Source organism: Halichoerus grypus, chromosome 5 (assembly GCF_964656455.1).
Source record: "Halichoerus grypus chromosome 5, mHalGry1.hap1.1, whole genome shotgun sequence".
Lineage (NCBI taxonomy): Eukaryota > Metazoa > Chordata > Mammalia > Carnivora > Phocidae > Halichoerus > Halichoerus grypus.
Window position 1 is genome coordinate 92,695,510 of NC_135716.1, and position 27,883 is coordinate 92,723,392.

Here is a 27,883-nt window from a genome sequence, read left to right on the forward strand (position 1 = left end):
CCTTGGTGTCATGAATAGTAAGTGCATTTCAAAATAAACTGCAAAATGTGGATTCAGTGGTCAATGATCATCATCTTTACATTTTATAAGGTTTTTATCTGAACAAAAGTTCTTAAAAAATATTTTTGCAACAATGTCCTATTACCCACTAATATAAATACTGTAGATAATTCATTTTTTTTTAATTTTTTTATTGTTATGTTAATCCCCATACATTACATCATTAGTTTTAGATATAGTGTTCCATGATTCATTGTTTGTGCATAACACCCAGTGCTCCATGCAGAACGTACCCTCCTCAATACCCATCACCAGGCTAACCCATCCTCCCACCCCCCTCCCCTCTAGAACCCTCAGTTTGTTTTTCAGAGTCCATTGTCTCTCATGATTCTTCTCCCCCTCCGATTTCCCCCCCTTCATTCTTCCCCTCCTGCTACATTCTTCTTCTTCTTTTTTTCTTTCTTAACATATATTGAATTATTTGTTTCAGAGGTACAGATCTGAGATTCAACAGTCTTGCACAATTGATTTTTTTTTTTTTTAAAAAAGGGCTGGCATTCAGTGCATGCATGTTTGAAGCAATGGAAATTAATTCTGCTGGCAAAAGGCTAAATATTTGAATATGTAGAATATTAAAATTGTCTTATAGAAATTTATCATGCAGTCAGCAGATAATTTCTTTTGAAATTTTAAGTATTTTATGAATTAGCAAATACAAAAAATACAGAGTTGATTTTTTAAAAATACCTGCTTTTCCTTGTCATTTACTTCCTTCTTATATTCCTCTTCAAGGTGTTGGATTTTTTCATAATCTTCCTTTACTTTAAAAATAAAGCAGATATACTTTAATATCTTAGCATAATTATATAACAACAAAATTTAAAGCTTCTTATATTTTATTACAGCTGCTTAGTTATCTAGATACTAAACTTCAAAGGTTTCTAACAAGCTTAGCTGCTATTTTCTTGCTACTTTCTGTTTAGTAAAACAGTGAATTTAAAAAATATCAAAGTATAACAATAAAATTGTATTATTTTTACAATAGTACATATGTAAGAGTTTATTCTTTATAACACACCAATCTAAAATAACAGATTTTAAATATATATAAAGTTGACCCTTGAACAACATTAGAGGTGCTGACCCCTACACAGTTGAAAATTCATGTATAACTTTTGACTCCCCAAAAACTAAACTAATATCCTACTGTTAATCAGAAGCCTTACCTGTAACATAAAGTTGTTTAACATGTATTTTGAATGCTATATGTATTATAAGCTGTATTCTTATAATAAAGTAAGTTAGAAAAAAAAAAGCATTAAGAAAACCATAAAGAAGGGAAGGATGGGGTGGCTGGGTGATAGACATTGGGGAGGGTATGTGCTATGGTGAGCGCTGTGAATTGTGCAAGACTGTTGAATCACAGATCTGTACCTCTGAAACAAATAATGCAATATATGTTAAGAAAAAAAAAAAAGAAGATAGCAGGAGGGGAAGAATGAAGGGGGGGAAATTGGAGGGGGAGACAAACCATGAGAGACGATAACTCTGAAAAACAAACTGAGTGTTCTAGAGGGGAGAGGGGTGGGAGGATGGGTTAGCCTGGTGATGGGTATTAAAGAGGGCACGTTCTGCATGGAGCACTGGGTGTTATACACAAACAATGAATCATGGAACACTACATCAAAAACTAATGATGTAATGTGTGGTGATTAACATAACAATAAAAAAATTAAAAAAAAAAAGAAAACCATAAAGAAAATACATTTATAGTATTGTGCTGTATTTATTGAAAAAAATCTAAATATAAGTGGACCTGCCAAACCCATGTCATTCATGGGTCAACTTATTATTTTAACATGAAAACTTACCAAAAAATGTAAAAATAAGACCAAATCACACTTCTAAAAAATTAAGTACAAATCATAGTAAGTTTGATTTCAGGGAAAATGTAGCTTTGAAGCCAAAAGGGTATTTTTAACATATATCAATTCCCTGCCACATTCCACAAGATTTTGAGGGGCTTACAAAACCAAAAAGAATACAAAATTTAAAAGAGTTGGGGCATCAAACTGAAGCTGTGAAAACATTAAAAGAATCTAATAAAAATATAAACATCAGTAGAGTAATATGAAAATTAAATAGGATCCATACATTTAAAATGCATTTCCAATCTGGAATTCTCAGCTTGCACACGAAGTTCCTCAAAAGCTATTATCATTTTCTGAAACATAAAGTTCAACTTTTAAGAATCATACTTACATATTTTAAATAGGTTCTTCCAACTATGAAAATATTAATAAATTTGTCTCATGATTAGATTTAAAACCACTCAACTTTGAATAATGAAATCCCTATAACTTGTAATAATTAAATAATTTACCAAAAACCCATTAAAGTGCCTATTATATTGGCTTCCCAGATGCTTAAAGGCACAGGAGACATGTTATATAATACCAAACAGCAAAATGATTGTTGGCACTCTAGTCATTTACTTAATAACTCATATCAAAATCTATAATTTTATTTTTTTGCTTACTTATTTAATTTCTGTCTTCCCCCACTAAAGTATAACCTCTCTGAGATCCTTCCCCAGTAGAGTCTAAATTACACTTCCATCATCTGGCAGCATGAGTTCATTCAGTATTCAACAAATCTTGATTTGCAAAATTGTATGAATTCACTTATTTGTTCAATAAATAGTTACTGCTTATCTATTATGTGCCAACCACTGTTTTAGGCACTTGAGATATAAGACAAAGTGTTTACCCTACTAGAACTAACTTACATTCCAGTGTAAGGAAGAATACTTACACATACACATGTGTATCAAATAAATGTCATATAGTTTTAAGTGCTCTTCAGAAAAGTTAAATGAGGTGAGGAGATAGAAAATAATTGAATAGAAAGGTATTTTAGATAAAGTAGTAAGGGGGATTAAAAAAAGGAGAATGAAGCTTATGAATTTGCATAAAATCTTGGACACAAAAGTGCTAGACAGAACAAAGTCAAAGAACCAAGATCAGAAAGAGCTTAGCAAGTTTCAGAAACATAAAAAAGAACAACTACAGCAGAGAAGCAAAGTGGTAAACAAAAGGGATGGAATAAGAAAGGTAAGCAGGAACCAGACACAGATTAAGAGTATTTTGTATGTTTTTTCAAATTAATGGGTATATGTTATAATATGCTAGTCTCTGACACAGAGTTAATATTTGATAAATTAAATGGTGTCACTAACATGTAAATTCAAAAGCTACTAAATAACAAAACAACACTCCTAGTATAGAACCTTAAGAATCTTATTGGATATAATCATATGTCAACAAATAAATAATAATCCCTTTATCAAGAAGAGCTATCACTCTACTTTGCTTAGATATGCCGCTGTTATACACAAGTGATGGATTGTTGAACACTACATCTGAAACTAATCATGTACTATTTGTTGGCTAATTGAATTTAAATTAAAAAAAAAATGCCTCTGTTTAAAATATTTAACTTTTTACTAACACTTACCTCAATGTTATTATTCAGATCCACATATACTTGCCTAGTTTCTTCTCGTTCATATTCATCTATTATTAATATAAAATATTTCAGTATTAAATTTTAAAATGATTATAATGCCAACAAGATAATACTCAAAATGCCTCAGGAAAACATTAGAATATTTAAAATTCTGTGTTAGTGAAGTGTTATTAGTATATCCTGAGTCTCTAAAAGTAGCATCAAAAGTATAGAATTGTTGAATTACTGTGCTGTACATCTGAAACTCATGTAACATTATATGTCAACTATACTTCAACAATAAATTTTTAAAATAAGCTACTTCATAGTAGTTTCATGGTAAGACACACTGAGACATGATTGTACTTCAACCTCAAAAGCTCTTATTTATAGGATTACTATCCATGAATTTATTCAAACTTTGTAAAATATATTTACAGTTTTAGCCTTTACAATGAGTAGAGATTTAACAATTATTCTATCAAGTATTTTTTCCTTTGTATATTTACAATTCATAGGGTACACATGTAAAGCAAAGCCCACTCTTCTGATCTCTTGCTCTACCTCTGAGGAAGCAGAAAGGAAGATAAACCTCAAGACACAAAGAACAAGGTTAAGAATAGGTGTGGCCCAGAGAGAAATCCCCTATAAATCCTCTACAATTTTTTTTTTCTGGTTTTTAACCTGAGCAACGATCCCCTCTATTCTATACTAGAATTAAGGTATAAGACAATAATAGACAATGTGGTTGTTCCTGTATCATTCCTCCAAATGAGGCCAGCATCACATAATGCACATTAAATTTACTTTTTTTTTTTTTTTTTTTTTAAGTAGGCTCGGCACCCAATGCAGAGTTCAAGAAATGAAGCCCTGAGCTGAAATCAAGAGTTGGATGCTTCACTGACTGAGCCACCCAGGCACCCCAAAGCACATTAAATTTTTTTTTAATTTTATTTTATATGTTAATCACCATATATTACATCATTAGTTTTTGACATAGTGTCCCATGATTCATTGTTTGCGTATAACACCCAGTGCTCCATTCAATACATGCCCTCTTAAATACCCATCACCAGGCTAACCCATCCCCCCACAACCCTCCCCTCTAGAACCCTCAGTTTGTTTCTTAGAGTCCATAGTCTCTCATGGTTCATCTCCCCCTCCGATTTCCCCCCCTTCATTTTTCCCTTCCTACTATCTTTTATTTTTTTTTTTAAACATATAATGTATTATTTGTTTTAGAGGTACAGGTCTGTGATTCATCAGTCTTACACAATTCACAGCGCTCACCATAGCACATACCCTCCCCAGTGTCTATCATCCAGCCACCCCATCCCTCCCACCCCCCACCACTCCAGCAACCCTCAGTTTGTTTCCTGAGATTAAGAATTCCTCATATCAGTGAGATCATATGATACATGTCTTTCTCTGATTGACTTATTTCCAAAGCACATTAAATTTTTTTTTTTTTAAGATTTTATTTATTTATTTGACAGAGAGAGACACAGTGAGAGAGGGAATACAAGCAGGGGGAATGGGAGAGGGAGAAGCAGGCTTCCCGTGGAGCGGGGAGCCCGATGCAGGGCTCGATCCCAGGACCTTGGGATCATGACCTGAGCCGAAGGCAGATGCTTAACAACTGAGCCACCCAAGAGCCCCCCAAAGCACATTAAATTTAAAGAGGGTATCAGTCCCACATTCTCAGTAACAAGCCGTAAAGAAGAACACAGCAGCTATGATAGACTCAACTGTCAATGAGAAGCCAAATAATCAAAAAGAGGATACATGAACTAACTTCAGAAGAATATAGGTATCTAAACTTTCAAAAATAATGGAGAGTCCTCTGAACTTACAGCATATGAAACAGGAACTGAGCCATTTTCATCTGAATATGAAAGGGCCGGAAAATTTAAGGAAATAAAGGCAGAGCATATCAGCATTTGAACAGAAAGATAAATTCATACTTCTCCATCTATTCCGTTTCATTCATTACCTAACACACTTTGCAATACATCTTCTCTAATCCTCAGAAATTATTTGTGCCAAAGAACTGCATTCTATTGCCAACATCTCCAATCTTCCCATTACCAATAGCATCAGTGTTTTCAAAATACCCTCCAGCCATTCTTCTAATATGAAAGTCCTGGAAATTGGATAAATAAAACTACAGAAAAGAAAATAAATGCGTATAGATGTACTTTACAGTTGTCAGAAGCAAGGTCCTACAGGTAGCACAAAGGAACTCTGGTAGCTAAGTGTTCCAATGTGGTGATGTGCAGTACTGTAAAAATATAAGTCTACATTTTTCGTTTTTCTTCTTGATACTTATCTATCCATTGATCTATCTATCTACCTATCTCCTCACCCTCCACCTCACTCACTACCTTCTCCCTACTACCTTCCCTCCCTCTCCCCTCTCCCCTCCTCCCCCAACCCATTTATTTTGTCCCAGTCCAGGCAACTAGAACTTTCAGCATTTGCTGCCGATTTGACAAAAAGCAAAGAAAAAAAAATCTTTGGGTTTCAAAAGACCAGTGTTAGGGGTTAGGGTAAGGAGTCAGAACATAAACTATAGATTCTTTAAATATATGAGTCAGAACGAAGGTTCTTAACCTCTGCACCAAAGAAATATTTACTAATTTGTGGAAAGAAGCCTTTAAAAGGGGAAGCCAAGGTGCCTGGGTGGTGGTGCAGTTGGTTAAGCATCCGACTCTTGGTTTCAGCTCAAGTCACAATCTCAGGGTACTGGAATCGAGCCCCAAGTCGGCTTCTGTGCTCAGAGTAGAGTCTGCTTGAGATTCCCTCTCCCTCTGCCCCTCCCGCTCATGTGCGCGCTCTCTCTCAAATAAATAAATAAATCTTTTTTTAAAATAAAAAATAAAAGGGGAAGCTAAGAGAGCTTAGTAGATTCTGGCAGATACTTAAGAAGAGGTTCTGGAGCCCTCTACGCTCACAAGACTAAGCCTCAGGGTTGAGGACCACCAAAACCCCAGATAGTTTGGGCAAACCAAGAGCAGAATGAGACTGTGCTGGTTTGTTTGTTTGTTTGTTTCTGTCTTCAGTAGGGCTCTAGGAAGATGACAAAACCTGAGAAGAAATGGCTGTGAAATATATCTAGACAGTTAGGGCCTTAGATAGTTTCAGTTTCCCTTGTCCCAATACTCTGTGGGTTCCAGCATAGTGTGATAAAGAAGAAAGAATCAGCAGGCCTGAATGGGCCCTGAGAACAGAAATGAGGGATGACTCAGCACAACCTAAGTGCACCAGTTTCTGAATACTAATTGAAACAATGAAAACCTCAATGGATAGATGACTGAAAAACAAATACCCTTCTCTACCACATGGTATTATACTGAAACCCCAAAATTTAGATACAACCCCAGGAGAAGGGGAAAAATTCTCAAATTTACTAAGATTAAGTTTCTTCTATGTCAGCAGCATCAGGATTTGAGATATTAAAAATTAAGATTTTTTGCATATTTTAAAATGTAAAAGTGCATGCTTCAGTTTGTTGACTAAAATTACTTGGAATCATATTTTCTACAAAATTTATTAGAGTACCAGAAAACCAGGCAGAAGGGGCAGAGTTACACAAGGTGAAAACTTTAGAAACTGTTCAGTGACCTGACATGCAACTATAAATATGAAAAGAGGATTCAACTACTAAACCAGGGGAGGTAAATTAGGACTAAAGTCAGTTTATCACCTAGTTTGTTTATTTAGTCTGGATAGTTCTTGCCTTTTTCAATGATATATATGGTGAGAAAACCTATATGAGGCCTATGAAAAAGTATTGTCTAAGGAAAGGAAACAACATGAGAGATGTTAAAAGGAATAGCCTAGCTCTGAAAATGAATTCTATCTAGAGAATCCATATGAAAATTTCAGGAAACTATCCAGTATTCTCAACAGAACCAAGAAAATATAGTCAATGAAAGAGGAAGATACAAGGGACAATGGATTAGCTAATTAGACTACAAGGGAATTACAGGTTAGAGGAGGGACAAGACAGAAATGATACTTCAAAAGTCAAATTGGAAACATAGGAAACAAACAAATAGAAGGGGAGGAACAAATACTAAAACAATTAGAGAAAAGAAGAACTGAGGACAAGCGTACAAATAGTAAGTATTGCCCAAACAAAAACCAGCGGCCAAAGATACCATAAAGCTTTCCTGGGCTAAAGAAAGACTGGTATACATAGATTGAAATGGTTTTATGGACAAAATTGTGAATTAGAAGGATCAAGCACACACACACACAGAGCTTGGTATACATATATGGGACTGTGATTACCCCCATTTCACAGATGAGGGAAGTGTGACACAGAAAATTGTTATTAGCCAGGATCCCAAAGTTAGTAAGTAGTGGTACATAACTAAAACACAGGTGTGCCTGATTAAATCTAGTACAGATAAATGCAAAGAATGCTATTTGTATCTAAAAATCTAAATGTACAGGCAAAGAATGAAATAAAAAATAAAATTTAAAAAGGTTTTAATTAATAGCCTATAATGCATTGTGACTGCCAAATAAGCTGACCTTGGAGTTCATTAAAGACATCTACAATTAGACAATGAATAGTCCCTTACACAGATTAAGTTACACAGTAGATTACCTCATACAGATCTGGACTCCATAACAAAGATGTTCAACAGATCGACCAAAATAACAAAAGTACTGAAGAATCTTGAAATGTCTAGGCTAAAGAAGACAAGATTCAAAAAGGATAAGAAACCAGCTTTAAAGGTCTAAAGAGGTAACACATAAAAAATGGCTTAGACTTTTTCCATATGCTCTAAGAAGAATTACAATAAAAAGAGAGAAACTATGTAGAGATTTCAGCTCAATATAAAAATAAGAGCCGTCCTTAAATGACAATCTTGAGGTTAGTGAGTTTCCATCACTGAATATATTCAAACATAAAAAAGACTACCACTTGGTTAGACATGCTACAAAGGAAAGTAAGTCAATGGAAATGTAAGTAGACTACAAAAGCTTTAAAGTCCTTCCCAACTAATTTAGGTTACAAAGGCTACAAAAAAAACTTTATGCAGTACTTCAAATGGCAGGCTAAAGAATTCAAAATCTTCTATATTGCGTGCAATAAACAACCATTTAAAGGGTTTTTTTTTTTTAAAACAATCACAAAAAAATAAATAGGGTTTTTTAAAGGTACGTCTAAGAACAGATTTATTTAATTCATTAATTTATTGCCAACTATCTTCAAAGACACTATCTAAAATGTTGACTATCCTGAATCAAGATATGATCCTTTGCCCATAAGCTTGCAGTAAGATGTCTAGCATGCAGTAGGCACTCCATAAATATTTGTTAAAGGAATTCATAAATATATGATAAACGTATACTAAGGGTACTAAGTGAAAGAAGAGGAGCATCTAAATCAGACTGCAAAATTAGGGAATACTTCCCGAGTGGTAATATTTATTCTGAATTTTGAAGGACAAATAGGAGGTAATGAGATGAATGAAAGAGAGTCAGCCAATAAAAAAAATATATGCAAAAGCTCAGGAGCACAATCTGTTTAGGGAGTAACAAGTAGTTCTCCATGAGCCTGTGTATATGAGGCAGGTGGGGGAACACTTGGCAAGGTGGAGAGCAGTGGCAAATACCATGCTATCCATAAAATTATGGAAAGCCATTGAAGGAATTAGACAGTGACATGATTTGATCTATATTTTAGAAAAGCATCAAGGACTCTGTTTTCTGGTAATGGCTAAGTAATTCAGACCAACCATCCTACTGCAGACAATTAAAAATCTGGAGGACTTTTTTTTAATTCTTAAAAGAATCAAAGATCTAAAAAGATAATGATGAATCATCAGGCCAAGAATAGATTGAGGATTATAATTCAAAAACACTAAGCCAACTTCCAGTGCGAGTCAAGACGAAGTAACCCCACTATAGTCTTTCCCTCCCACTGCTTACAACTAAAAACTCTGAATGAAATACATAAAGCAACTACTTCAGGACTCTGAAAAGAAAGCAAAGGCAGGTAGATTAGGGAAAAAAGTAAATTTTAAAGAAGTGACTCATGTGAAGGTAAGTTTCCTGTTTAATGTTTTTCCTATCTCCCCTCCTAGCATTAGCCAAAGTATAAGGCCTCAGCAAAATTGTAACAGGAAACATGAGCAGCAAAAGGAAATCCTGATTTTTTCTTTTTTTCCTCTCATAGCCCTGTCCTGAATGGCCCCTCTAATGGAGCTGCAGCAGGGACAGACAAAACCCCAAGAGAAACTCTGTATTTCTAGCAAAAGGACAGGGGAAATGGGCCCCTGGTAAGGCTGAGCATGAGGGGGCAATCTTAGAGACAGCTCCAAAAGAGGATTACCTAATTATGTGCTTGAATTGGTACAAGTCCCATGGGAAAGAAAGGATAATATACATGTACGAGACAGATCCAAAACAAATATAGCAAAGGCTTTGAAAACTGAACTCTAACATAAATCACTATTCACATCCCAGACCTAATCTTGAGTGGAGCATACAAGAAACAGAGCCACAGCAGCAGAGCAAAGACTTTGAAAACTGAACTGATATTAGAACCCAGCACACCAAAGGCAAGACAGAATTTATGATCTGAACCTGAGTTGACAGTCTGCTAAAAAAATAAACAAACAAACAAACATTCTCCTGGGGATTTTAAAAGACCCAGAATCTCGGGGGGGGGGGGAAGATGGCAGAGGAGTAGGGGACCCTATTCAACTGGTCCCCGGAATTGAGCTGGATATCTACCAGACCACTCTGAGCACCCACGAAACCAGCCTGAGATGTAAGAAGATCTGGATCTCTACAAACAGAATATCACAGGCAGTTGGTTTCGAGGTACGAAGCGGGGAGCCGTGATTCTGCGGGCAGATACCAGAGGATAAACGGCAGCGGGAGGGTGCCTGGCCGTGGGGATCCTACACCGCCGGTGAGCGACAGCCTTGTGCGCTGCTGACGGGGCACAGACTTGCAGACCGGTAGCGGCGGGGAAAGGACTTTAGGGCAGCCCCCGGGGTGGAAACCCGGAGCGGCAGGGTTGCGCCCGCACGAACTGGCAGCAGCTGGCGGTTTTAGAAGCACAAAGGGCAGAGACGTGCCCCGGCTGGAGGCAGGACTGGGAGCGCTGCGGAGGGGCACACAACCCAGGACGCTGCAGTTTATGGCAGCAGGGACAGAAACGGAGACGGTGTGGCCTGGAGAGCTCACTGAAGAACAGACTGCAGTCTCTCTGCTCTGAGGCAGAGGGTTGCAAACGGTCTCTTCTGCTCTGACTCACGGAAGAGATGCGGAAAGCCACCAGGGAAAGCCGCCAGAGAACAAAAGCCCCAAAAACTGATTCCCGCTGAGCCCATCCCCCGCCACAGTGGGGCGGGGCAACTCTGTCCAAACAGGGTTGCCTGAGTAACAGCGTGGCAGGCCCCTCCCGCAGAAGACAGGCTGGGGAAACAAGAGGCCAGCAACCCTAAGGTCCCAAGAAAACAGGTGCATCTTGCTTGGGTTCTGGTCAATAATTTGGACTCTATACATTCCCTCAAACACCCATCAACAGAATGACTAGGAGGAGGAGCCCCCAAAATAGAAAACACTCAGAGATTATGACTTATGCTGCAGATTTACAAATGGATGCAGATATAACCAAGATGTCGGAGATGGAATTCAGGCTAGCAATTGCGAAGACAATGGCTAGAATGGAGAAATCAATTAATGGCAACATAGAGTCTCTAAGGGCAGAAATGAAAGCTGAATTGGCAGAACTTAAAAATGCTATCAATGAGATCCAATCCAATCGAGATAATCTAACAGCTAGGGTAACTGAGACAGAAGAGAGAATAAGCGACCTGGAAGACAATATAATAGATAAAAAGGGAAAAGAGGAAGCCAGGGAAAAACAACTCAGAATCCATGAAAATAGAATCAGAGAAATAAGTGACACCATGAAGCGTTCCAGTGTCAGAATAATTGGAATCCCGGAGGGAGTGGAGAGAGAGAGAGGACTAGAAGATGTATTTGAGCAAATCGTAGCTGAGAACGTCCCTAATCTGGGGAATGAAACAAACATTCGAGTCCTAAAGGCAGAGAGGACCCCTCCTAAGATCAAGGATAACAGGCCAACACCCTGACATGTAATAGTAAAACTTGCAAATCTTAGAACCAAGGAAACCATCTTAAGGGCAGTTAGGGGGAAGAGATTCCTTACGTACAGAGGGAGGAACATCAGAATAACATCAGACCTATCCACAGAGACCTGGCAAGCCAGAAAGGCCTGGCAAGACATATTCAGGGCACTAAATGAGAAGAACATGCAGCCAAGAATACTTTATCCAGCAAGGCTTTCATTTAGAATGGATGGAGAGATGCAGAGCTTCCACGACCGGCAGAAACTAAAAGAATATGTGACCACTAAGCCGGCCCTGCAAGAAATATTAAGGGGGGTTCTATAAAAGGAGAAAGACCCCAAGAGTGATATACAACAGAAATTTACAGGGACAATCTATAAAAACAACATCTTCACAGGCAACATGATGACAATTAATTCATATCTTTCAATAATCATTCTCAACATGAATGACCTAAACGCTCCCATAAAACGGTGCAAGGTTGCAGATTGGATAAAAAGACAGGACCCATCCATATGCTGCCTACAAGAGACTCATTTTGAACCTAAAGATACATCCAGACTGAAAGTGAAGGGATGGAGATCCATCTTCCATGCCAGCAGACCTCAAAAGAAAGCTGGGGTAGCAATTCTTATATCAGACAAATTAGATTTTAAACTAAAGTCTGTAATAAGAGACACAGAAGGACACTATATCATTCTTAAAGGGTCTATCCAACAAGAAGATCTAACAATTGTAAATATCTATGCCCCCAACATGGGAGCAGCCATCTATATAAGCCAACTGTTAACCAAAATAAAGAGTCATATTGATAACAATACGTTAATTGTAGGAGACCTCAATACTCCACTCTCAGCAATGGACAGATCATCTAAGCAGAAAATCAACAAGGAAACAAGAGCTTTGAATGATACATTGGACCAGATGGACCTCATAGATATTTACAGAACATTCCACCCAAAACAACAGAATACTCATTCTTCTCGAGCGCACATGGAACTTTCTCCAGAATAGACCACATACTGGGTCACAAATCAGGTCTCAACCAATACCAAAAGACTGAGATTATTCCCTGCATATTCTCAGACCACAATGCTCTAAAACTGGAACTCAATCACAAGAAAAAATTTGGCAGAAATTCAAACACTTGGAAGCTAAAGACCACTCTGCTCGAGAATGTTTGGGTCAACCAAGAAATCAAAGAAGAACTTAAACAATTCATGGAAATCAATGAGAATGAAAACACATCGGTCCAAAACCTATGGGATACTGCAAAGGCGGTCCTAAGGGGGAAATACATAGCCATCAAGCCTCACTCAAAAAAATAGAAAAATCCCGAATTCACCAACTAACTCTACACCTTAAAGAACTAGAGGAAAAGCAACAAACGACGCCTAAGCCACGCATTAGAAGAGAAATAATTAAAATTAGAGCAGAAATCAATGAATTAGAAACCAGAAACACAGTAGATCAGATCAACGAAACTAGAAGTTGGTTCTTTGAAAGAATTAATAAGATCGATAAACCACTGGCCAGACTTATCCAAAAGAAAAGAGAAAGGACCCAAATTAATAAAATTATGAATGAAAGGGGAGAGATCACGACTAACACCAAGGAAATAGAAATAATTATTACAAATTATTATCAACAACTATATGCCAATAAACTGAGCAATCTGGATGAAATGGAGGCCTTCCTGGAAACCGATAAGCTGCCAAGACTGAAACAGGAAGAAATTAACAACCTGAATAGGCCAATAACCAGTAACGAGATTGAAGCAGTGATCAAAAACCTCCCAAAAAACAAGAGTCCAGGGCCTGATGGATTCCCTGAGGAATTCTACCAAACATTCAAAGAAGAAATAATACCTATTCTACTGAAGCTGTTTCAAAAAATAGAAACAGAAGGAAAACTTCCAAACTCATTCTATGAGGCCAGCATTACCTTAATCCCCAAACCAGGCAAACACCCCATCAAAAAGGAGAATTGCAGACCGATATCCTTGATGAATATGGATTCCAAAATCCTCAACAAAATCCTAGCTAATAGGATCCAACAATACATTAAAAGAATCATCCACCACGACCAAGTGGGATTTATCCCCGGGATGCAAGGGCGGTTCAACATTCGCAAATCAATCAATGTGATAGAACACATTAATAAGAGGAGGGAGAAGAACCATATGGTCCTCTCAATTGATGCAGAAAAAGCATTTGACAAAATACAACATCCTTTCCTAATTAAAACTCTTCAGAGTATAGGGATAGAGGGAACATTCCTCAAGTTCATAAAATCCACCTATGAAAAACCCACAGCGAGTACCATCCTCAATGGGGAAAAGCTGAGAGCCTTTCCCTTAAGATCAGGAACACGTCAAGGATGCCCACTCTCGCCACTATTGTTCAACATAGTACTAGAAGTCCTGGCAACAGCAATCAGACAACAAAAAGAAAAGGTATTCAAATTGGCAAAGAAGAAGTTAAACTCTCTCTTTTCACAGACGACATGATACTTTATGTGGAAAACCCAAAAGACTCCACCCCCAAATTACTAGAACTCATACAGCAATTCAGTAATGTGGCAGGATACAAAATCAATGCACAGAAATCAGTTGCTTTCTTATACACTAACAACGCAACTGTAGAAAGAGAAATTAGAGAAACGATTCCATTTACAATAGCACCAAAAACCATACGATACCTCAGAATAAACCTAACCAAAGAGGTAAAGGATCTGTACTCTAGGAACTACAGAACACTCATGAAAGAAATTGAAGAAGACACAAAAAGATGGAAAGATATTCCATGCTCATGGATCAGAAGAATAAACATTGTTAAAATGTCTATGCTACCCAGAGCAATCTATACCTTCAATGCCATCCCGATCAAAATCCCAATGACATTTTTCAAAGTGCTGGAACAAACAATCCTAAAATTTGTATGGAATCAGAAAAGACCCTGAATCGCCAAGGAAATGTTGAAAAAGAAAAACAAAGCTGGGGGCATCACGTTGCCCGATTTCAAGCTATATTACAAAGCTGTGATCGCCAAGACAGCATGGTACTGGCACAAAAACAGACATATAGACCAATGGAACAGAATAGAGAACCCAGATATGGACCCTCAACTCTATGGTCAAATAATCTTTGACAAAGCACGAAAAAACATGCAATGGAAAAAAGACAGTCTCTTCAATAAATGGTGCTGGGAAAATTGGACAGCCACATGCAGAAGAATGAAACTCGACCATTCTCTAACACCATTCACAAAGATAAACTCAAAGTGGATGAAAGACCTCAATGTGAGACAGGAATCCATCAAAATCCTAGAGGAGAACATAGGCAGTAACCTCTTTGACATCGCCCACAGCAACTTCTTTCAAGATACATCTCCAAAAGCTAGTGAAACAAAAGCAAAAATGAACTTTTGGGACTTCATCAAGATAAAAAGCTTCTGCACAGCAAAGGAAACCGTCAACAAAACAAAGAGGCAACCCACAGAATGGGAGAAGATATTTGCAAATGACACTACAGATAAAGGGCTGGTATCCAAGATCTCTAAAGAACTTCTCAAACTCAACACCCAAAAAACAAATAATCAAGTCAAAAAGTGGGCAGAAGATATGAAAAGACACTTCTCTGAAGAAGACATACAAATGGCTAACAGACACATGAAAAAATGTTCATCATCATTAGCCATCAGGGAAATTCCAATCAAAACCACATTGAGATACCACCTTACACCAATTAGAATGGCAAAAATGGACAGGGAAAGAAACAACAAATGTTGGAGAGGTTGTGGAGAAAGGGGAACCCTCTTACACTGTTGGTGGGAATGCAAGTTGGTACAGCCACTTTGGAAAACAGTGTGGAGGTGCCTCAAAAAATTAAAAATAGAGCTACCCTATGACCCAGCAATTGCACTCCTGGGTATTTACCCCAAAGACACAGATGTAGTGAAAAGAAGGGCCATATGCACCCCATCGTTCATAGCAGCAATGTCCGCAATAGCCAAACTGTGGAAAGAGCCGAGATGCCCTTCAACAGATGAATGGATAAAGAAAATGGGGCCCATATATACAATGGAATATTACTCAGCCATCAGAAAAGATGAATACCCAACTTTTACATCAACATGGATGGGACTGGAGGAGATTATGCTAAGTGAAAGAAGTCAAGCAGAGAAAGTCAATTATCATATGGTTTCACTTATCTGTGGAACATAAGGAATAACATGGAGGACACTAGGAGAAGGAAGGGAAAAATGGGGGGAGGATTTGGAGGGAGATGAACCATGAGAGACTATGGACTCTGAGAAACAAACAGGGTTTTAGAGGCGGGGGGGATTGGTTAGCCCGGTGATGGGTATTAAGGAGGGCACGTACTACATGGAGCACTGGGTGTTATACGAAAACAATGGATCGTGGATCACCACATCAAAAACCAAAGATGTATTGTATGGTGACTAACATAACATAATAAAATTTAAAAAAAAATAAAAGACCCAGAATCTCACACCATAATAATTTCAAAATCTCCAAGATATAATCCAAAACTGTTCAACATTCAAAGAACTAGGAAAATGTGACATCATTCTAGGTCTCAAGCAAATAATCAAAGATAATGAAGTACACAAACCCCTAGAATCCACAGAACAGACCAGAAATAGACCCCTTTAATAAACTTTACTGAAACCTTAATAAAACAATGTTTACTATGTTCATGGAGATAAAAAGCTGAACTTAAGAATTTCAGCAAGGACCACTAGTGGTGAGCATAGCATTATATACAGACCTATCAAATCACTATGTTATACACCTGAAACTAACATAACATTGTTAACTATATGTCAATTTTTAAGAATTTCAGCAACAAACCTGAAAGTCTAAAAAGTGACACTACAGGGGCATCTGGGTGGCTCAGTTGGTTAAGTGTCTGCCTTCAGCTCAGGTCATGATCCCAAGGTCCTGGGATTGAGTACCACATTGGCTCCCTGCTCACCGGGGAGTCCTCTTCTCCCTCTCCCTCTGCTGCTCCCCCTACTCGTCCTCGCTCTCTCACTTTCTCAAATAAATTAAATCTTTAAAAAAATAAATAAAAAGTGACACTACAGATATTTTTAAAAATAGCCAATATTCCAGAACCAGAAAAATGCAGTAACAAAAAATAAGACCTCAACTGACGAATTCAAAAACAGACTAGAAAAACGAGAGAGAGAGAGAGAGAAACAGACTAGAAATAGAGAATTCATGTACTGAAAGACAGATTAAAAGACATTTTCCTGAATGGCGCACAAAAAAAAAAAAAAAAAGATAAAAAATACACACAAGGCAAGAAATATCAAAGGTACAACACAGTGGCCTCATTGACTTGAAAGATTAAACAGGCTTTCATCTAAAGGACTTTGCAGGGGCGCCTGGGTGGCTCAGTCGGTTAAGCGGCTGCCTTCGGCTCAGGTCATGATCCCAGCGTCCTGGGATCGAGTCCCGCATCGGGCTCCCCGCTCTGCGGGGTGCCTGCTTCTCCCTCTCCCTCTACCTGCTTCTTTGCCTACTTGTGTTCTCTCTCTCTCTCTCTGTCAAATAAATAAATAAAATCTTTAAAAAAAAAAACTTCTTTCACAAAGATTGTTACCTCCCTTTAAAAAATAAAAAAATAAAAAAAAAAAAATAAAGGACTTTGCACTTACTATTTCCCAAAATGGCTACATGGCTCACTCCCTCACTTATTAGGGTCACTAAAATACTTCCCCAATCACCCTATCCCAAAATACTCTCTCCTTAAGCAGTTATCATCACCATACATATATTTTTTTTATTTATGGTCTGTGTCCCTCCACTAGGATGCATACTCCTTAAGAGCAGAAATTGTTCACTGCTGTTTTCCTCAGCACTCAGAACATTTCATGACACAAAGTAGGCACTTTAAGAACTGGTGAATGAGGGGCGCCTGGGTGGCTCAGTGGGTTAAGTGGCTGCCTTCAGCTCAGGTCATGGTCTCTGGGTCCTGGGATCAAGCCCCACCTCAGGCTCCCTGCTCAGTGGGGAGTCTGCTTCTCCCTCTCCCTCTGCCCCTCCCCTGGCTCACACTCGCACGCTCTCTAATAAAATCTTAAAAAATAAAGAAGTAAAAATAAAAATAAAAACTGGTGGGATGCCTGAGTGGCTCAGTTGGTTCAGTGCCTGCCTTCAGCTCAGGTCATGATCCCAGGGTCCTGGGATCAAGTCCCACATTGGGCTCCTTGCTCAGCGGGGAACCTGCTTCTCCCTCTGCCTGCCGCTCCCCCTGCTTGTGCTCTCTCTGTCTGACAAATAAATAAATAAAATCTTTAAAAATAAATAAATAAATATATATATAAACTGGTGAATGAGGGGTGCCTGGGTGGTTCAGTCGGTTAAGCAAACTTATCCTCAGGTAGTGATCTCATGGATCATAGGATCAAGCCCCACGTGGGGCTCCATGCTCAGCAAGGAGTCTGCTTGAGGATTCTCTCCCTCTGGACTTCTCTCCCCGCCCCCCACCGGTCTCTCAATAAATAAATAAATCTTTAAAAAAAAAACTGATGAATGAATAAATAAGACAGAAAAATCACAATAGCAAAAGGAAAGACTTAAGGCAAGAATCTAGATTGAGTTTAGGTTAATAAATATAAAGACTTTTTTTTTTTTTTTTGAGAGAAAGAAGGGGCAGTAAGGGAGAGAGAGAGTCTTAAGCAGGCTCCACACCCAGCACGAAGCCCAACACGGGGCTCGATCTCACAACCCTGAGATCATGACCTGAGCCAAAATCAAGAGTCAGATGTTTAACCGACTAAGCCACACAGGTACCCCTAAAGACTTTCTTAAGAAAAGAAAAACTATATACATGTTTCATCAAGATATGGTCATTGGTTCATTTAAGAGATCACCTAGGGGCGCCTGGGTGGCTCAGTCATTAAGCATCTGCCTTCAGCTCAGGTCATGATCCCAGGGTCCTGGGATGGAGCCCCGCATCAGGCTCCCTGCTCAGCGGGAAGCCTGCTTCTCCCTCTCCCACTCCCCTTGCTTGTGTTCCTGCTCTCACTATCTCTCTCTGTGAAATAAATAAATAAAATCTTAAAAAAAAAAAAAAAGAGATCACCTAAAAATTTTGTTAGGATTCTTCAAACCTCTCCCACCATCTGATCTGATTTAGAGAGCATAAACTAAACAGAGAAAAAAAAACTAGCAGCCTTGTCTCCAAGGCCCAGTTTGCTTTCTGCAGAGCAGTCAATACACGATCCCTCCCACCCCCATCTGTATACTTTTTATCACTCTTTATACCTAGATGGGAAAAGCTAATATTGAAAGTTGAGTAAACAGGATGATTTAATGGAGGAGCTGGTAGTGATGCGCTACATTTTGGTAAGTATTTATAGTTCCAAATGTAAAGTACTATATGCAGGGATCAAAAATAAAAAACCCTAGCCATAGTGCATCCTGGAAATAAGAAGAATAGCTAACACTGAGCACTTTGCACTGCTCTAAGCAATTTATATTTATTAATTTAATTCTCAAAACACTAAGAGGCACTTCATTAATCAATAAACAGTGGGTCAGAGAGATTATATAACTTATTCAAGGTAAAGTAGACAGCAACTGAAAGTCTGAATTTGAGCATAAGCTGTCTACTCTTAAGCCCAAGCTCATAAGCAGTAAGCTGTGTGATATTAAAATTTTAGCTAAGAAAAATAAGGGCTATCCTGAAAAAGCAGGTAGACAGTATTTCCTAATAGATTATTGGAAGAAACAAAGTAGAGCTAGTGTCAAAGTAATGACAAAGATAAAACTGTTATTTTTGAAAATAAGATTTTTAGGTTTTTCATCAAAATGAAAAAATTCTTACAAGTAAAATAAAAATACGCATAAGATGAAAATACTTTCATATATATATACCATGACCTTAGTAAAATATTTTAAAAGCATGTTTCTTTCTTTAGGAGAAAGTTGAAAATTCTATTTAGATTAGAAATAAACATTGTACTATTCTTAAGTACTGTGCCTTTGGCATAGCCCTCTACCAGTATTTTCTATTATGAACATAGCTATATATCAATTCAATTTGCTAGTTGTTCCAGACAGAAGAGAAAGTTAGTCTCAAGATCACATTTTAACTGAAATAAGAACTACAAATGTCATGTCAAGGTATGTATCTTTTGAAATATATTATCTTTCAAAAAATTTTGAGCTTTCCAAGCTCAAAAACTGAGAATCAAATTACTACTTATGCAAAGAAAATGAATGAGGCACATATAACTTGTTCAAATCAAAATTGGTTCCAAAAAGCAAAAAAACAATTTCTTCCCTTCTCCACCCCCCCACCATTACAATAATAATAAATTGATAAAAATCACATAAAACAAGAAATATATTTACATTTCTTTGTCTTTTCTGCAGATCTGGCACAGGTTTCCTTGAGTAAGTTACATAAATGCCTTGTAGCATTATTCCTGAAAGAAAGCAGAGAGTCTCCCTAAGTGTAATCTGATCTCAAAGCAAAGTTGTATGTAAAAGTTATGAAACATTGTTACAATTTTTAAAGAAATTCTTATATTTTAATATATATATCACATTACTCATAAATGATTATGTGAAAAAAAATGGGTTGACTGTACTATTAGCCAAGATGATTTAGTAACTTCCTCCCTTTAACAGGATAATTCCTGTTATTAACAAGTTTCTACCCACATAGGTAACAATAACATTTCAGTAAATAGTTCCATATTTTGCCTAAGGGGAAAAAAAATAAGAAAGGAGGGTTTGGCTTTTCATTTACTAATTACCCCAGCAATATTCTGTCTTACTCTCAAAACATTAAACATTAAACATTCTGACTAGCCTTTCATTACATGCATCAGATGACCTCTGATCATCTCAATAGATGCAGATAAAGCAATTTAAAAAATTCAGTATCCATTTATGATAAAAACTCTCAACAAAGTGTGTATAAAGGTAATGTACCTCAACATAATAACGGCCATATATGACAAGTCCACAGCTAACCTCATACTCAACAGTAAAAAGTAAAAAAGCTGAAAGCTTTTCCTTTAAGATCAGAACAAGACAAGAATGCCCACACTCACCACTTTTATTCAACATAGTATTGGAAGGCTTAGAGCAATTAGGCAAGAAAATAAATAAAGGTATCCAAATTGGAAAGGAAGAAGTAAAACTCTCACTATTTGCAGATGACATATTATATATAGAAAACCCTAAACACTCCACCAGAAACTACTAGAATAAAACAAATTCAGTAAAGTTTGCAGGATAAAAAAATCAATACACAAAAATCAATTGCATTTCTGTACACTAATAATGAACCATCTGAAGGAGAAATTAAGAAAACATCCCCATTTACAATTGCACCAAAAAGAATCAAATTCCTAGGATTAAATTTAACTGAGGAGGTGAAAGACCTGTATACTAAAAACTATAAGATATTAATGAAAGAAACTGAAGACGCAAATAAATAGAAAGATATTCCATGCTCATGGATTAGAAGAATATTGTTAAAATGTCCACACTACCTAAATGGGTCCTGATACCAATTTCAATGTGGGGAGGGGTATTCTCTACACCAACAAGCAATTCTTGGGACACGAGCAGGGTGTCCCATAATTCAATTCAATTATGACACTATCTACTTGGAGATAGCCTCAGATTCTACAGATTAAGTGTTCAGTCCTACATAACCACTGTCCCCCTAGCCCCACTTAAGATACCAGTTGCAAGCCCAGGTTTCACCTGTACTTCTCTGTCCAACTGGCTATAAATCAAAAGTTCCCATGACTCACTCCTTAGTTTTCAGACACCAGTCACAAATTCAGATTGTTACCTGAATCTGACAGACTGCCTATAATCTGAGGTTCCTTGGGTTTGATTAATTTGCTGGAGCAGCTCACTGAACTCAAAGAAACAATATACTTGTTAGATTACTAGTTTATTATAAAAGGATGTAACTCAGGAACAGCCAGATAGAAGAGATGCACAGGGCAAGGCATGGGAAAAGGGTGTGGAGCTTCCATGCTCTCTGAGCTCACCACTCTCCCCAAATCTCTTCTCCAAGCTGGAAGCTTTCCAAACCTTGTCCTCTTGGGTTTTTATGGAGGCTTAGTTACATAATTGTGATTGATTAAATCACTGGCTGCTGATGACTGATTCAACCTCCAGACCATCTCCCCTCCAGAAGGGGGGGGGGTGAAAGTTCCAACCATCTGATCACATGGTTAGTTCTCTTGGCAACTAGCCCCATCTTTATGTGGAATCCAAAAGTCACCTCATTAACATAACAAGAGATACCTTTGTCACTCTCAGCACTTAGGATATTCCAAGGATTTTGGAAACTATGAATCAGGAATAGCAGATGAAGATCAAATATATATAAGAAATACATATTTGGTCATCTGAATGACCAAAAATATACATTTTTTCTTATATATATATATATATCACACTACCCAAAACAATTTACAGAGTCAATGCAATCCCAACCAAATTTCCAATTGCATTTTTCAGAAATAGAACAAACCTAAAATTTGTATATAATTACCAAAGAGCCAAAGCAAACTTGAAAAAGAAGAGCTGGAAGAATCACACTTCCTGATTTCAAACTACATGACAAAACTATAATAATCAAAATAGTATGGGAGGTGGATGGAAGGTTAGGTTTTTTTGTATTTTTTTTTTAAGATTTTATTTATTCATTTATTTGAAAGGGGAGAGGGGCAGAGGGAGAAGGAGAAAAAAATCCCAAGCAGACTCCCTGTGGAGCACAGAGCCCAACGCAGGGCCAATACTACAACCCCAAACGAGATCATGACCTGAGCTGAAATCAAGAGTCAGAGTCTCAACCAACTGAGCCACCCAGGCATCCTGGGAGGTTCGATTAAATAGGTGATGGGGATTAAGGAGTGCAGTTGTTGTGATGAGCACCAGGTATTATATGGAAGTGTTGAATCATTATATTGTATACCTAAAACTAATTATTATACTGTATGTTAACTAACTGGAATTTAAATAAAAACTTAAAAAAAAAAAATAGTATGGTATTAGCATAAAAACAGACACATAGGAGTGCCTGTGTGGCTCAGTAGGTAAAGCATCCGACTCTTGATTTTGGCTCAGGTCATGACCTCAGGGTTGTGGGATTGAGCCCTGCATCAGGCCCCACGTTCAGTGCAGAGTCTGCATGTCTCTCTCCCTCTGCTTCTCCCCCCACTCACTCACTCGCTCTTCTCTCTAATAATAAAATCTTAAAAAAAAAAAACAGACACATAAATCAACAAAACAGAACAGAGAGCCCAAAAATAAAGCCATGCATATATGGTCATATATAATGAAAAACACAAGAAACAACACGTGTTGGCAAGGATGTGAAGAAAGAGGAATCCTCCTACACTATGGAAATGCAAATTGGTGCAGCCACTGTGGAATACAGTATGGAAGTTGCTCAAAAAATTAAAAATAGAACTACCCTATGACCCAGTTTACCCAAAGAATATGAAAACACTAATTTGAAGGGATATATGCACTCCTATTGCAGCATTATATACAATAACCAAATTATGGAAGCAGCCCAAGTGTGTGATAGATGAATGGATAAAGAAGATGTGGTGTGTGTGTGTGTGTATGTATGTGTGTGTGTGTGTGTATATATATATATATATATATACACATATATATATATATACACATATATATATATATATATCACTACCCAAAACAATTTACAGAGTCAATGCAATACAATATATACATATATGTACACACACACACACACACACACACACACACACTGGAATATTATTCAGCCATAAAAAAGAATGAAATTTTGCCATTTGCAACAACATGGATGGATCTAGAGGGTATAATGTTAAGTGAAATAAGCCAGTCAGAGAAAGGGTGGTTTGGTTTGGATTTCAAAGCCTAAGACTGTTCTCTAGTACAGAGCAGTAGTTCCCAAAAGATGATCCTTGAACCAGCAACATCCACATCACTTGTTAAAAGCTCAAATTCTGAAGCCCTACTCCACTGAATCAGAAAATTCTGGTAGGGGGGCAGAGGACAACAGTATATGTTTTAACAAGCTCTGCAGTTAATTCCGATGCTTGCTAAAACTTAAGAACCACTGGTCTAGAGAGGGACTTTTTTGTTACTGGTTTTGTAAAAATCAAAACAAGTGTCCATAAATCTAATTCTTCAATTACAATTTGAAAAACAACTTCAGCCTTTTCCTGTTAATTTATGGTGAGGGGTAGAGGACAAAAGTGCCTTTAGCAATATGTTCCCCTAAACCACAAAGACCCTTTGAACAGCACAACCTGACATAAAACCAGCCATATACTCCATATACAAGCAATCATCCAATCAAAAAAAATATTTATTCAAGTCTACTATGTTCTCACAATGTCTCAATTTTAGAATTCTTAAAACTCTTCACTGGCTTCCAAATGGCCATCTGCAGCAATTTTCAAACTTTTTTTTCCCTAGAACCAAAATCCTTTTTCAAAATGAAATCTTAACTGGATACACAAGATTTTAAATTATACTTAAAGCTGTTCTTGTTGAAGGGAGCCATATCTATAACCACTCAGTCTTTCTTCAGCCCACCCCTCTGCAACCCCTATCCCTCCACCTCCACTTCAACATAAAAATCAAAACTCCTTAGCATGTCATGAAATGCTAGAGTAGCAACCTCTAATTCTCCTCCTGGCTAACTCCTATTCATCCTTCAGACATCCTCATCTTTAGAAAGCCTTCTCTGACAACAACCACCATCATATGCATGCTACAGGGCTTGACAGGTTTAATTCATCAAATTACTTAAACAAATCCCAGCTAGGAGTCTAACAAAAATCAAATGTTGCTTTTTAAGGGTATTTCTGAAAATATGTAACTGTAGATGCTTCAGGTTTGACTGCTAAAATTTGAAAATTGAGACTATTATTACATCTAATGGTGGAAATCAGATATTTAAGGTCCTGCTCCATTAAAAAAAAAAAATGCCTCCAAAATTATCTAAATTATCTCAAAACTCTTTTCCTGCTCAAAAATGTCAATAAACCAAAGTGTCTATTCCTGCTCAAACTTCTATTACAGGCCAGGCGTATGGTTTTGAAATACCCAGTCTCTTTCAAATCTACATCCTTTTTAGAAAGTCATGATCAGTGAATGAGCTGGTCCTGAGCTCATTTTATATTTACTTTATATTATTTATATGACTTTATATTAAATCTGTCATCCAATAATCAAGTCACTCTACCTTAACTTTGTTTCTCACCTATATTTTGACAAAGCTCTTACCTAATGTTAGGTTCCTTCAGATGACAATTGATAATTCAGTATTTGAGGCCAAAACGGACACACAACTGAAACTGCTTAAAATAGAAGGAAATCATGCCCAAAATAAATGCACTCCCTCTCACCTCAAAGAGATGGCATAAATTCTATATTATGTCACACTACACTACCTTAAACTATACTGTGTCACTAAACAGTCACAGTATTAACAAAAATTCAACTGTTCATCAGTGGAGGCAACAGCAGTCTTAAGAAAGCTCACAAGCTATCAAATACTGGTATTAGGGCTACAGTAGACTTTAGATGTCCTATAAGATACTATAGAAACAATCATATACCCATACAAAAGTGACCATAAGTACCAAATATACAATAGGCACACAATGTTAGAAACTTTCTCTTCTCTCTCCCTTCTCCCTAATAACCAAACCTCAATTAGGCAAGGAAAAAATTGAGGTTTAGCATTTAAATTTTATCTGGGAAGTCATAGGTTGTCTTTTTTTAATTAAGTAATCTCTAACCCCAATATTAGGCTCAAACTCACCATCCGGAGATTAAGAGTCACATGCTCTTCCAACTAAGCCAGCCAGGCACCCCCACAGGTTGTCTTTCAATTAGACTAAAACAATCTGTTTTAAGAGCCTTTTTCATTTATCAGCAACTTCACTGACAAAGTGATAGATCTTCTAAAGCCATGATGTTTAACTTAAACATGTAGGAATAAATAAATTTTGCACTCTTCAGGGACCCATACATTACATTCTAACTATTCAATATTTACTTGGCAGACGAAATAAACAACTACATTTTTCTATTAAATTCTACATGATATAATCTGAATGAGGTAATAAGGGTATAAAATAAGGCTTAGCTATTGCCTAGAACAAAGGAAAGGAAAAGCTAAAGAGGACACTAAAATTTTAAGCTAACATTAATGGAAGAATCATTAGGCCACTGACAAAAACAGGAATTTGAGAGTAGGAATTACCTTGTAACTAAATTGAGCACTATTTTACAAATGCTGCACCTAAAATGTTGCAACAAACAGAAAGGTAGACAATATACATAGGGAGTTGTAGATACAGGATTTTTTATCAGATACCTATTGATACCAAATAATGGTTTTTCTCCCGCCTGACATTTTAAAAAGTGAGAAATTACTAGTCAGTGACCACTGTTTGCCAAATACAAGAACGTAAAATAAGTATTTCTTCCTTCTTCCACAGTACCCAGGTAGAATTCTATATATAAGTTAATATTACATAACAGAATATTAAGTTCAATAAATTTCTGGAAATCATTTTAATAAATCTGGAATAAATTTAGAAAGAACAATTTCATTAAATTATTACTTACTCTTTTATTAAATCTTTATTTTCTTGAATTCCTTCTTCTAATTTCAAACTTACTTTTTCATTTTCAAACTAATTTACAAAACAAAAAGAACAGTTCATCACATTTTGCTTAACAAAATAAAGAGTACAATCATTAAGCAGCATTTCTTTGCTAACTAAGAAGTATAAGAATTCTTTGCACACAAAAAACTTTTGTGTCACAGCTTATGGATTTCCCATAAAAATATGGATCTCACTTTCATAGATCTAAAATCAAGTTTGCCGAATCATATCCAAAAAGTATCCAACAATATTTTAATGTAATATTATCTTCCCTAAGTATTTTTAAATGTTTTATCTTTGTCCTATCCCAATGTTTCATTTTCTCAACATTTTTCTTTCACTCGGCCACAAAACTGAAGCTAAATAGTTCCAAATATAAAATCCATAAATGTCATATTCCAATTAATAAAAGACATTTATATTAAACAAATCATCAGTAATAGGAATAAAAATTAAAAGTTTATAATTAGAATCATTAAATCAATCTTTATCTAAAGTAATTTATTTCCCTAATCATTTACACTAAGCTTTGTGCAACTTGTCCTCTGTGCTCATCCTAAAGTTGAAACACAGTATCAGTAAAAATTCAAAAACCACTGTCCTTAAAATCCACATCACTGAAATACTCTATTTTAAAAGTAATATGATAAAATCTGCTACACTACATTTTCAATTCCAAATCTCATTATACCTGTAGTTCCTGAATGGCTTTCCGCTGTGCTTCAATTATCTTTCTATTTTCTTGCAACTTATTTTCTTTCTGCTTCAATTCAGATTCCACACTTACTTTCCACTTCTTGATCTTTTCAGCCTCCTTATACAGTTTTGAATATAGTCTGCTCATTGGCTCTGAATTCTGTTGAGATAGATAGGTTTAAAAGAGTGGTTAGACTAAAATTTTGAACAATTGGGCGCCTGGGTGGCTCAGTTGGTTAAGCGACTGCCTTCGGCTCAGGTCATGATCCTGGAGTCCCTGGATCGAGTCCCACATCGGGCTCCCTGCTCAGCAGGGAGTCTGCTTCTCCCTCTGACCCTCCACCCTCTCATGTGCTCTCTCTCTCTCTCTCTCTCAAATAAATAAATAAAATCTTTAAAAAATAAAAAATAAAAAAAAATAAAATTTTGAACAATTAAAAACTACAGCTGCCTATTTAAAATATCTATGAGTAATATAGTATCTTAATAGTTGAGAACAAGTCTTGCCTCAATTTATGCCCTAATAGCATCCTGAAAACTACATTAACTCTTTAAAAGTTATTAGCAGTATTAGCTACTTCACTAAAGTTACTGGTCACTTGACTAAGTTATACCCTACTGAATAAAATCTAATACCTTGAAAATGTACCTAAGCCAGATATTGGAAATAGTTTAGTCAATGAGAGAATCTGGCTGGTTAAAAGCTAAAATAAGTCACTCTACATGATATCTATAAATTTTTACAATGGCCTTGAAACATTCTGGTTATACAGTTTGAAGATTACCTAAAGGACATGAATTTTAAAATATAATGACAAAAAATCGTTAACACAAGATCTAGCT

At 36.8% G+C, this 27,883-nt stretch overlaps 1 protein-coding gene across 1 annotated transcript in view; it reads right to left on the minus strand.

Annotated features, from left to right (window-relative positions):
- SYCP1 (synaptonemal complex protein 1) overlaps positions 1 to 27,883 on the minus strand; it is a 146,474-nt gene that overhangs the window by 112,997 nt on the left and 5,594 nt on the right. Inside the window, exons 5-10 of the mRNA XM_078072570.1 lie at positions 27,036 to 27,200; positions 26,304 to 26,371; positions 20,025 to 20,098; positions 3,517 to 3,575; positions 2,155 to 2,224; positions 748 to 821 (exon numbers count right to left, since the gene is read on the minus strand). Coding sequence (XP_077928696.1) covers positions 748 to 821; positions 2,155 to 2,224; positions 3,517 to 3,575; positions 20,025 to 20,098; positions 26,304 to 26,371; positions 27,036 to 27,200 — 510 coding nt within the window. The remainder of the gene's footprint in view (positions 1 to 747; positions 822 to 2,154; positions 2,225 to 3,516; positions 3,576 to 20,024; positions 20,099 to 26,303; positions 26,372 to 27,035; positions 27,201 to 27,883) is intronic.